The sequence below is a fragment of the Podarcis erhardii genome (assembly GCF_964252035.2).
Source record: "Podarcis erhardii genome assembly, chromosome: 3".
NCBI classification, from domain to species: Eukaryota; Metazoa; Chordata; class Lepidosauria; order Squamata; family Lacertidae; genus Podarcis; species Podarcis erhardii.
The window spans coordinates 16,941,282-16,953,781 of record NC_138507.1 but is presented as its reverse complement, the minus strand read 5'-3'; the positions used below and the strand labels follow the sequence as shown (position 1 = coordinate 16,953,781).

Here is a 12,500-nt window from a genome sequence, read left to right as displayed (position 1 = left end):
ACCTAAGCCCAAAAACGGTGGTTGTTTTCCAAAATCATTATCACATGTGACAGAGCTGTACCCAGTCCTGCTGGTAACCAAGTAGGTGTGAATGTAACATGACAGCCTATCTGGAAACCCTGGCAGTTTTTAGTGCTGCATTAATCTCTGCCTTACTGGGTCACATATCCCTGCACAATGCAGGGGAGTGCAAATGATAAGATTGCAGCCAACCAGCAGGCCTTTGGGCAGCTCTAAGTGGCTTTTGTGACAGCTGTTGGGTTACTGGGTTTCTTGCAAAAAATGCTGGAATAGTTGGAGAATAATCGGATCCAGAATGAGGCCTATGGCGTGCTTACTTAAAGAGATTGTATTACTCTTTCTTTTCTCTATCTGCATATTTTTCTCTGTTTGCGTAGAAAACCAATAAAAACATTCATTAGGAAAATTAAAGAGAACATGAGCATGCTCTCTTTCTTTTAAAAACGTGAACTAAATGGAAAGCACATGTTACATCAGCCTTGTGAAGTAGACTGATGTTCCTATACTAGTATTGCTCGGGTGGGTGGGAGAGAGGGAGAAGGAGAGAAAGAGATTTGGGCTCATGATGCTATCGGGATAGTCACATGCACAGTCCTGCTTTCAATATTATTTGCCCCTGTAAAAGTTTGGGGGAGGTCACAAAGCTTCATTACCAATCAGTGCCTGTCCCATAACATCCTACTGTCATCCCACATTCAGACGATGTTTTCTGTCTACAAGCTCGAGCCGTTCAGTTTGACAGGGCGACCCTGGGATCTAATATTATAAGTGGGAGGGGAAAACTCCTGTACCACGCCATGCATATATTTTGCAAACCTCAAAAATGACCCCCACGCCTTAAAAAGGTAAAGGGTAAAGGGACCCCTGACCATTAGGTCCAGTCGTGGCCGACTCTGGGGTTGCAGCTCTCATCTCGCTTTACCGGCCGAGGGAGCCGGCGTACAGCTTCCGGGTCATGTGGCCAGCATGACTAAGCCGCTTCTGACAAACCAGAGCAGCACACGGAAATACCGTTTACCTTCCTGCCAGAGCGGTACCTATTTATCTACTTGCACTTTGACGTGCTTTCCAACTGCTAAGTTGGCAGGAGCTGGGACCGAGCAACGGGAGCTCAACCCCTCACGGGGATTCGAACTGCCGACCTTCTGATCAGCAAGTCCTAGGCTCTGTGGTTTAACCCACAACACCACCTGCATCCCTCGACCCCCATTTCTTAGTTACCTTTATATGCATACTGAAGTTCAAAGAAATTGGTGAGCATGAAAGACTTATTCATTATGATTCTTTGATACTCAGGGATCTAAAAAGCCTATGGCTACTGACCAAAGCAGAGTTATTTGGGAATAAGCACCACTGAACATAGTGGGGATTTGCTTGGGGGGGGGGGACATGGGTAGGATTGTGGTTTATCTTTTCTGGAGGGTTTTAATTTGAAAAATCTACTCTCTGGCACATGAGCAACAAAACAATATAGACCCCGTGGCTTTTATTAAAGCCATGCCATCTGCTTGAGAGTAACCCGCAGAGAGGAATAGCAAGAGCTGCTTTTGGAACCAAAATGCACCACTGATTCATATTATCTGCCCCTTTATAATGCCTCCGGTGGCACCTAAATTGACAGGGCTTTGGCAGGGAGTTGGATGACTCCCTGTTTGAAATTGAAAGTGGAATTTTACAGCTGCATCAGAAAAGTTGAAAACAAAGAGAGAGACTTCTCCAGAGTAACTCTGAGTCAACAAAGGAGATCAGGAATAATTAATATGGACATAATATTTGATAAAGGAATGAAGGAGCAATGGATGGAAATTAAAACCTCACACAGGAAGAAAAAAGGAGAACTTCATTTGAGAATTTACAAATTACTATATGTGTTAATGCGAATTGAAGTTAATCACTGTAGCTGTGGTATAAGGGATTTTATCAAGAATGGATTGTATTTGGTTTGAGCAATAGTCAGGAGGCAGAATTAAAGGGACTCAGACCCTGAAATACAGCACGTGGGAAGCCATACAAACTTTATAATTAATATGTAATTTGATTTGTATCTGAATTGGTATTGTTATTTGGTATTAATATAATTTGGCGCATATTGGATTCTTGTAATTGAAAATTAATAAAAAATATTTAACCCCCCAAAAATAAAAAATGGCAGTTCATTGGTTTGCCATGCTCCACCAAAGGGCCATATCCTCAGCACACAGGAACAGAAAAGAGGTCTAAGTTGAGAATAGAGCAGTGAATTATATACATAGGCAATTAAAGCCTAAAGCGTAATACAACCACTGGAGGTCAGCATAAACCTACTGAAGACCCGTGTATGAAATCTACAAATGGAAACTCCTCACCTGCCTTGGTCAAAGACTCATCAGGATGCAACAGAGAAAAATGCAGGATGTAGAGCCAATTGCACATGGCAAAAGGGAGGAATGAGTTTTCCAACAGAAGAGAAGCAGAGGCTGCTGCAGATTTTGGGGAAGGAGTACAAGAACTAGAGATGCTTTCATTTAAACCATTCTGCTTCCACAGTTGGAGACTTTATACTTTTGTATGTATGTATATACAGTGGTACCTCTGATTTTGAATGGGATCCATTCCAGAGGCCTGTTCGCAACATGAAAAGCCCACAACCTAAAGCACCGTATCTGCGCAGGTGCATGGCGCGATTTGGCCATGCGCAAATGTGCTTCTGCGCATACGCAAGTGGCAAAACCCAGAAGTAACCATTTCCAGTACTTCCAGGTCACCACGGGACACAACCTGAAAAAACGTATCATGAAGCAAACGTAACATGAGGTATATATATGGACTCGGGTGACACTGTGGTCTAAACCACTGAGCCCCTTGGTCTTGCTGATCAGAAGGTGGGTGGTTCGAATCCCCTTGACGAGATGAGGTCCCTTTGCTCTGTCCCAGCTCCTGCCAACCTAGCTGTTCGAAAGCATGCAAGTAGATAAATAGGTACCACTGCAGCGGGAAGGTAAACAGCATTTCCGTGCGCTCTGGTTTCTGTCACGGTGTCACGTTGCACCAGAAGCGGTTTAGTCATGCTGGCCACATGACCCGGAAAGCTGTCTGTGGACAAACGCCAGTTCCCTCGGCCTGAAAAGCAAAATGAGCGCCGGAACCCCATCATCGCCTTTGACTGGACTAACCATCTAGGTTACCATGTTAACCGTCCAGGTTAACCGTCCAGATTACCCTTTACCTGTTGTTGTTGTTGTTGTTTTTTTACCTTTACTTCTGAATACTTACATGTTGCTGCCCTGTTATCGACACTCTAGACATCTGTGTCTGGGGAGCACAGCCTAGGCATGTACGATGCAGCTTGAATAGATCAGAACTGCACCAATAAAAAAATCCAAGACTCACATGGCACAATCTAGGACTACGAATGCTTATTCCTTACACACTTATGCATGAGCTCGCTTACCCATCAAACTGACAGGTAAAGCAATCCAATGCAGCCCATACCTGTCGTCAGCACAAGACAGAAGCATATGAGGGAATGAAAAATGAAGAGATGTTATGTATGTCCTGCTGCCTTCCAAGCAGCAAGGGTAAAGGTAAAGGTGTTACGATATGGATGCAATGCAGCTGCAAAGTGCTAGCTTGAAAAGTAAACATGATGGGAATGTTGGGACTGCCCCCTGGGAAACAGAGGGACAGTCAATTCACAGTGCAAAGCACCGGAATTAGCTCAGAGTGTAATATGAGCTCTTCCATTTGTTCCTGTCCAGGAAGTGTTTGTTACTAGACTGCTGGAGCTTGAAGAGAGCAGTCATGTTTTTTGTAATGCTGCAAAGACAGAAATAAAGGCATGCAAATACGTTTCTGTCTATCTCTTTCCCCTGCCTGGGGGGGGCAGGAAAGAGGGGGGCGTGTTATTCTCACGCTGAGAAGGATCGCCTATCGAGACCTCGCCTGGATCTTGCTGGGGAATGCAGCCAGGGAGGTCAACAGGGAATCATGCCGGGTGCCTGGGAGAGTTGCCAGTTTCTCCTGATAAAGGCTTGATTTCCAACAAAAGGGACCCCTGACCATTAGGTCCAGTCGTGGCCGACTGGTTGCAGCGCTCATCTCTCTTTATTGGCCGAGGGAGCCGGCGTACAGCTCCCAGGTCATGTGGCCAGCATGACTAAGCTGCTTCTGGCGAACCAGAGCAGTGCACGGAAACACCATTTACCTTCCCTCCAGAGTAGTACCTATTTATCTACTTGCACTTTGACGTGCTTTTGAACTGCTAGGTGGGCAGGAGCTGGGACCGAGGAACGGGAGCTCACCCCGTTGCGGGGATTCGAACCACCAACCTTCTGATCGGCAAGTCCTAGGCTCTGTGGTTTAAACCACAGTGCCACCCGCGTCCCCCCGAATGGCAAAAACCTCCCTTAAACAATGTATCCTTGATAACCTCAAATTGTGACATAGCAAAATAAAATGTTTCCCTTTTGACTTTTATTTAGCAACACAAAACACATTAGTGCAGTGGTTCACAACCTTTTTGGGGCCATGCCCCACCTAAAATCCTGATTCCCCCCCCCCCCCGGGTGACATATAAATCTTATTATTCAAAAAGTGAACTCCTCTTCATGTGGAGGAAGCCTAAAAGGCCATTAACTGTTAATAACTCATTCTCGAATTGCCCCCCCAAAAAATCAAATTGTGCTCCACATTGAGAACCACGGTATTAGAGGAAACAACAAGCTCAGGAAAATAGACAAAGCACAGATGGTAGGCACCTGCCTATAATATTTAGCATTTATTGCTCTGAAAAGTAACAAAGAGAATACTGTCATTTAAAAGGCAACAGCAGTTTGGGGCATTAGTTAAAATCACTTGCAAAGTAAATCAAAATTACGTATTAATCCTATTTATGTGTTTTTCTTCCCTTTCTATTGGAAAAAAGGTGTTTAGGAAAAAGAGACTTTCTGTTTTTCCCTAAAATCTACAACAGGAAAGGCAGAAGATCTTCTTTTGCTCAGCGCTTCTGTACTTCCTTTCTTTAACTGTCCTGGTTGACCACTTTACAGACTTCTATTCACAGAAGAAATCGATGGCCTGAGAAAGAGAACATGTTGTTGTTGTTGTTTGGGTTCACTGTTATAGTTTTTAAACACAGTAAGCAGTTAGAGCCAATTCTGAACAAAGTGAGTTATGGAAAATCAGTTGCTTTGAAAACATAATGAGTTGGATCCAGACAGCCATGCTCCATGTTGAGGCCCAACTGAACTCAAGAGTTCTTAAGTTACTTCAGCGGCTCTGCTCCAAGCATGACTGACTAGATTCAATCCAGAGTGGATCTACACAGATATAAATAAACACAGCCAAAGTGCTTTTTTTAAAAAAAAACGTAAAATATATATGGAATTTGCCATTAGCTCATCAGCCCCATCTAGTGTCATATTTAGTGCCACACATCTAGAGTCACACTTAAATTGCACTTAAAACATTATATTTGTAGCTGTATATCTGAGTCCCCAGTGTCTTCTAGGACCACCTCTGACTTGGCTTTTTGAAAAGCAAATGTCCCATGTTTCTTGCAAAGTTACATACAAGAGCAATGTTGCATTTCAGTAAATACTAAGACCCAGTCTCGCTTCTGTATTTGGTTAGCACGAGCTGCAGTAGCCTCAGGGTTGGAGGCTGTTCTGGCAGCTTTTAGGATTTTATTGCGTTTCCTGCCTCTTCGCCCCACAAAAAGCCTCTGATGCTGTATTCTCCATGACAGGAGCTGGGTTCCCCCTTAAAACCTGAAGACAAGGTAGTTGAAGAACATCTCCATCTTCTCCTTTCCCAATGAGAAGGCCTCTAGAATGGTCCCTGCGTAAAGCCCAGGTGGCTGGTTTGCCACCTCAGTGAGAACTAAGCCAAAGTTACGTTTAGGAAAGAAACTTGTAGTGCTTTCAGAACTCAAAGAAGGAGAAAAACAAACAAGCAAAGTCAGTGTCCCTCTGTGAAGGAAACCAATAACTCAGAAGGTGAGACTGTAACACACAGCGCAGTCAGGAAAAAGCAAGTGGAAGCAGTCTCACCAAAGAAGCACAGAGCATACCTTGTGCCCAGAGGAGTGTTGTTTTCAGTGTACACGAGGCCAGAACCAAATCAATAAGAAACATCTTGCAGAGGCTTATTCGGTAATTTCAAGGATGCAAAATTTTCACACAAGTTACCTTAGCAGAAGGTATGAGGTCACCAATTATGGGGTCACCAATATTCAGCCACTGCGGAAACTTCGGCCACAAACCATCAAAGCATTTGAGTAGCAACATTTGCATAGCTCGCTCATTTCTTACCTTCGTGGAAACTGTCTCGTTTGCCTCCTGATAGATGTGTTGCTCTGTGACTAAATTCCTGGGGAAATATCCAACAGTGCCCATCTGGTCCTCGTACTGTTCTGCATAAACCTTACGGGTTAGATCAAACAAGCCTGGAGTTAAGCGCAGCCATTCTTCAGAGTAAATGAATTCGCTGCTCTGTTGGAAGCATAGGCTACCCCAGTCCCCCTGTACACTCTTTGAGATTATTTCGGTCAGCATAAGGTACTAACAAAACAGATTTGTTATTGTTGTTGTTTACCAAAAGGCACATAGAAGCAATTGCATTTCCAAGAATGAGACCAAGAAAAATGTGAGCTCATACAGATTTTAATTCCTCTTCTGTAGTCTTGACTAATCATATTCTTAAAATCCTTATTTCCTTAAACTGGGATTTCTTGAAAAGGTTTGCCCTGGACAATACCCAACTCCATTTCAAAGGGTTTCTGGGCAAGAGATTCTCTGGTGGGTCCCATTCTGTTGACAATGGAGCCTGGTGGCTTAACTGGTGCTGAGGCATTTTGAAGTCGCTGGGTCTAGCCATGAGTTAAATTTCCCACAATGCTCCAGAATGACAATACATCAAGACAGCACTATTTTTCTAGGGGGGAAAGAGATGCCAGAGCTCACCAAGAACACCTCCCTTGATCTGTTATAATGGCAATGGCACCCACCTGAGAGGTACCAGAATTCAGTTCCAGAGAGTTCAGACTAAAAATAAAAAAAGCCCAGCAGCAGAGGCCATTTTTTTGGACTCATCAAACTGGTCTCACTTTGAATGCCAAACCAGTTTTTTTGAGGGAGGCTCAGCTGTCATGGTATTGTGCACTGACACTGCCCCTGCCCTGGACATTTCAATAAATACTGGAAATATTCCGGTGTTTCACTAGAACCTATTGGCTTTGTGCAAAAGCAGGTCTAACATACATAGCACAGACCCAGAGAATAGCTTGAAGGCATGGCAGGGGGGTGAACCTTTGCTGAAGACAAAGTCCAGGCCTGGCTAAGACCCGAGTGCTTGAAAACTGCCCCCCAAGCAGCACTGCCAAACACTGATCCTGCAAAGTTTTCCCTACTCCCTCCCCTCCTCACTACAGTCTCCCTAGAAAACACACACACTGCACCTGAGGATTAAGGAAAGCCTTTGGAATGGGGCAAGGGATAATATGGGCAGGGGGCTGAGCAAGAGGGGGTATTCCCAAAAGTGTCATCTTGCGAGAGTGAAAATGTCTTTCCTCTCATGCCAGGCAGCTGTGAATCCAATCCCCCTTTGTATGCTTGCTTTGAATTCCAAAACGAAGAAGAAGAAGAGTTTGGATTTGATATCCCGCTTTATCTCTCCCCTTCAGGAGTCTCAAAGCGGCTAACATTCTCCTTTCCCTTCCTCCCCCACAACAAACACTCTGTGAGGTGAGTGGGGCTGAACGACTTCAGAGAAGTGTGACTAGCCCAAGGTCACCCAGCAGCTGCATGTGGAGGAGCGGAGACGCAAACCCGGTTCCCCAGATTATGAGTCTATCACTCTTAACCACTACACCACACTGGCTCTCACGAAAGAAAGGTGAGGCATACATGTAACATATAAATGTATTTTTAAAGTTTTCATAAGGTAAGTATTTCTTCAGTCCACTTTAGAGACCTTCCCCACCCCTTCTTATTTTTACTTTGGCACGAAACTCATTCTCTCTCTCTCTCTCTCTCTCTCTCTCTCTCTCTCTCTCTCTTTTAAGAAGGCTGAGTGTTTTTTAACCTCCCTGCTTCCCCCATGAAGTACTGAGCGAGGGAAGGCAACAGATACTTTTGGACATACAGGTGAGCTTGTGAGAATATCGCCTTGCCCTGTCCAAGGAGAGGTGGGGCAGGGGTTTCTCTAAAAACTGTGGATACTGGAGAGTAAATAGCCATGCAGACAAAGGATAAGATTTAACATAGGAAAGATCTTTACACTCCCAGCCCAGAATTCTCCAGATCCTCTTTCTTGCACCAGCTTTGAGTAAACGTAGATCAGTTGCCCCTTTCTGACGTTAATGAATCGGCAGTCTGGCGCGTTGTAATCGTCTTCCGCCCTTGCCAGGGAGATGGCATCTGGGGGTGGAGAAAAAACACCAGTAAGATTTTATACAGAATAAAAGGGCTGGGTGGTAAGAAGAGGAAATTCTCGTTAAGTTTGCAAAGGCAATCATACTTTATAGAAGCATCCCTTTCCACATTCACAGTTCATCTCCTGGGAAGTCTGCAAAAGCTATCTACATTTTGTTTTGTTTTGACATTTATATACCACCGTTTTCCACCAGGGAGCTCGAGGTGGTGTACAGTGGTACCTCAGGTTAAGAACTTGATTCGTTCTGGAGGTCCGTTCTTAACCTGAAACTGTTCTTAACCTGAAGCACCACTTTAGCTAATGGGGCCTCCTGCTGCTGCCACTCCGCTGCTGCGTGATTTTTGTTCTCATCCTGAAGCAAAGTTCTTAACCCAAGGTACTATTTCTGGGTTAGCGGAGTCTGTAACCTGAAGCGTCTGTAACCCGAGGTACCACTGTACATGTTTTTGCCCGTTCCCATTTTATCCTCACAACAACACTGCAAAGCAGGTAAGGCTATGCCAGCCCAAGATCACCCAGTGAACATGGGGGCTTAGTGGGAATTTGAACTGTGGTCTTCAAATCCCAACCCTACCCTCTAACTACTACACCATGCTGTCTCCAATATATATTTATGAAAAATATATCCATAAATTTAAAGTTATGCCTGGGATATGGCAAATCATTCATGCAAGTGTTGACATTTTCAGCACACAGTTTCACAAACGGGTGACTTACATAAGCACTCCTGATCGGCACACAGCTTCTTGCTTGCCAGCTTGTCCATAAAAATTCCCTTCGCGATCACCGGGAAAGTGAATCCAAGAAACAGCAGAAACATCAGCATGCCAAGAGTGTGGGGCATTTTCTTTTCTCCCAGGCACCTCGCTCTCCCTGCCTTGCATAAAAGGAACAGGTTAAGGAAAAGCTCTCTATTATATATGTATAAAAAAACATTAAGATGCAGTTTTGGAGGGTGGGGAAGAGAAGCTCTCTGACCAATAGGAAGTTGTGAGGGCAACATTCCATCGCTTTTAAAGAGCCGGGAAAACTTCAGAGGGACCCTTTTGCTTTACATATTTGCCAAGCGTTTTTAAATGCCTGTCTCTTGCTGCAGTTAAGTCATGCTCAACATTGCATTCAGCAGATTTTGTGGAAGGATGAAAAACAACAGATCCCCATTAATTATACAGGTTTCCAATCTTATGGGTTGATTGAAAGTGCAGCAGAAACACAAAGAATCCTATGTTGGCCATGGGCTGGGGAGGAAGTGCCAGAGGAACTTTGCCAACAAAAACCAGACCGATTCCAGTGCAAAGAGACAAGCCATCTTTCCCCATCAGAAGCTTATGAGCCACAGTGGCAGTAATGCAGCTCATAGGTTGTTGTTGTTTAGTCGTTTAGTCGATAGGAGTGGGATGCAATTTCAGTCATCAAGTTGTGGGTTTATATGTATGCTTTCTTTTGATCCCCCTTCCACGAGCCAGTTGCTATCTCAAAGGATTATATTTGAAGTGTGCAGCAATGTAGAAGTAAAGGGACCCCTGACCATTAGGTCCAGTCATGGCCGACTCTGGGGTTGCGGCACTCATCTCACTTTATTGGCCGAGGGAGCCGGCATACAGCTTTCGGGTCATGTGGCCAGCATGACTAAGCCACTTCTGGCGAACCAGAGCAGCACACAGAAATGCCGTTTACCTTCCCACTGGAGCGGTACCTATTTATCTACTTGCACTTGGAAGTGCTTTCAAACTGCTAGGTTGGCAGGAGCAGGGACCAAGCAATGGGAGCTCACCCCGTTGCGGGGATTCGAACCACTGACCTTCTGATCGGCAAGTCCTAGGCTCTGTGGTTTAACCCACAGCACCACCCGCGTCCCGTGCAGCAGTGTATGGCCTCACAAAGCACCTGCAGAATACAGATGACTGAGCTACTATATGGTACGTGTCAAATGTAAGGCCATCACAAATTATCACATCCTATTGTGGCTGGTTTCATGACCCTCCAGAACAGCAAGGGAGGCAGCACATAAGGGCTGAAAGGAGAAGAAAGGGGAATTTATTCCCCTTCTTCTGACAAGACCACAGCCTAGGGCTTGCCAATCAGAAGGTCGGCGGTTTAAATCCCTGCAACGGGGGTGAGCTCCCGTTGTTCAGTCCCAGCTCCTGCCCACCTAGCAGTTCGAAAGCACGTCAAAAGTGCAAGTAGATAAATAGGTAAAGGATGAATTACATATGGATATGGAAATATGAGAACCAACCAACATATGGATATGGAAATATGAGAACCAACTTCCCGTCTCCGACGGGAAGGTAAACGGCGTTTCCGTGCACTGCTCTGGTTCGCCAGAAGCGGCTTAGTCATGCTGGCCACATGACCCAGAAGCTGTCTGCGGACAAACACTGGCTCCCTCAGCCTATACAGCGAGATGAGTGCCGCAACCCCAGAGTCGTCCACGACTGGACCTAACCATCAGGGGTACCTTTACCTTTTCTAACAAGCAAGAGCCACCTCCACTTAGAAACTGAGACATTCAGTGGGGTATGAATTATGAAAACGAACAAAATGAATCAAAATCCTTTCGAGAAAGTCTCATATCTCTTTTCAGCCAACATTGGCCCCCAAATCAGTTTGTAATGAATCTGCAAAAAAGTGTAATGTATTGAATGGTCCCGGAAGACCCTTACTGTCGTGTTGCATCAAGCCTCCTCTCCTTTCAACAGTATCTGAAAGTATATCTTGTTTCTATAGGCTTTTAATGTTTAAATCTGCTGTTGCCTCTGGCTTGACCTTAACTGCATCACATGTCATGAACTGCTGCCTTCTATTTGTTTGGTTCAAGTGTGTTTTGTTTCTGTTTTGTGTTGTCATCTGCTCAGGTTACAAATGTAGAAGAGTGGGATACAGGTATGTGATTATTTCTTTACAAGTTTATGGCAAACTTCTGGTCTTTGGCAGTAAATGTTATTGTACAAAGGGCTTCCCAGGGACATCTGAAGTCGCAGGTGGACTTGGCTAAGAAGTAGGTGGCAGAACAGAAAAGCAGCCCTTCCCTGAATTTAGGGGAGCTTGTGATGACCAACACCCATTCTACACAAGTTATTTAACTATATTCAAGGCTAAGAACCAGATGTGCTTAGTATAAGTCTAGAGTTTCCACTGACCCCAACCACCCAGGGTCACACTAAATTAAAAGCTGGGTATCCAAGAACACAACATCAAGCAGAGAAGAATACAAGCACAATGCTTTGGAGCATCAATGGTGCTGAATTCAAACGGAATCAATATTTCAGTGACCGTATTATTGAATAGGGAGTTCAGCACTCAAACCCGTTTGACACCCCCCCCCCCGCAGACTGTAGACTTCTTAAATTACATTCTGCAGATAATGGGTTCATTTAAAATGAAACTACCATACTCACATTCAGCTCATTGTGTGGCTTGTTCAGATTCTGGGAAAACGTCTGGATAGCAGCTCCCTATTACTGCAGGGGCTTAGTGATACCTACTGCATATTTCAGGTGGACACTGTATACATATGGACACCTGCAAATCACCTGGGAGATACCACCCCCCGCCCCTCAATAGTGATGCTAAGACTACTGAAGTCAGTGACTACTGATGAATGTATTTCCTTATTTACATCTTTATGGTAAAATACTGGTCCAATTTTGGATGCAGTCATACCTTGGTTGTAGAACGCCCTGGAACTCGGACAATTTGGCTCCTGAATGCCACAAACCCGGAAGTGATTGTTCCAGTTTGCAAATGTTCTTTTGGAAACCAAACATCCAACGAGGCTTCCACAGCTTCCGATTGGCTACAGGCGCTTCCTGCAGCCAATCAGAAGCTGCTATTTGGTTTTTGAACGTTTTGGAAGTTGAACGGACTTCTGGAACAGATTCCGTTCGACTTCCAAGGTACGACTGTATTTATCCAATACATCTTTCCAAATAATCTATATTGCATTGTCTACTCTAGACAGATCCCATCCCTGACAGTATTATTTTCACAAGCAGCTCATCCAAGATTGTTGACAACTCTTTCAAAATATATAACAGCCTCTCAGTTATCTGTATCTTCACCAG

General features: G+C 44.6%; 1 protein-coding gene across 1 annotated transcript; it reads right to left on the bottom strand.

Annotated features, from left to right (window-relative positions):
- Positions 1–4,816: 4,816 nt before the first annotated feature.
- OTOR (otoraplin) lies at positions 4,817–9,746 on the bottom strand. Its single transcript, XM_081857509.1, has 4 exons — positions 9,151–9,746; positions 8,278–8,417; positions 6,312–6,422; positions 4,817–5,076 (listed from the first exon to the last, which is right to left on the bottom strand). The coding sequence occupies exons 1-4, from the start codon at positions 9,434–9,436 to the stop codon at positions 5,053–5,055; spliced, it is 561 nt and encodes a 186-aa protein (XP_081713635.1). The 5' UTR covers positions 9,437–9,746; the 3' UTR covers positions 4,817–5,052.
- Positions 9,747–12,500: the final 2,754 nt, after the last annotated feature.

Coding starts and splice junctions, on each gene's coding strand:
- OTOR (XM_081857509.1), bottom strand. CDS start 9,436: ATGTTGCCCTCACAACTTCCTATTGGTCAGAGAGCTTCTCTTCCCCAC. Junction 8,418..9,150: donor TGCCGATCAGGAGTGCTTAT/GTAAGTCACCCG, acceptor CTCCACCCCCAG/ATGCCATCTCCCTGGCAAGG. Junction 5,077..6,311: donor ACGAGACAGTTTCCACGAAG/GTAAGAAATGAG, acceptor TCTCTTTCTCAG/GCCATCGATTTCTTCTGTGA.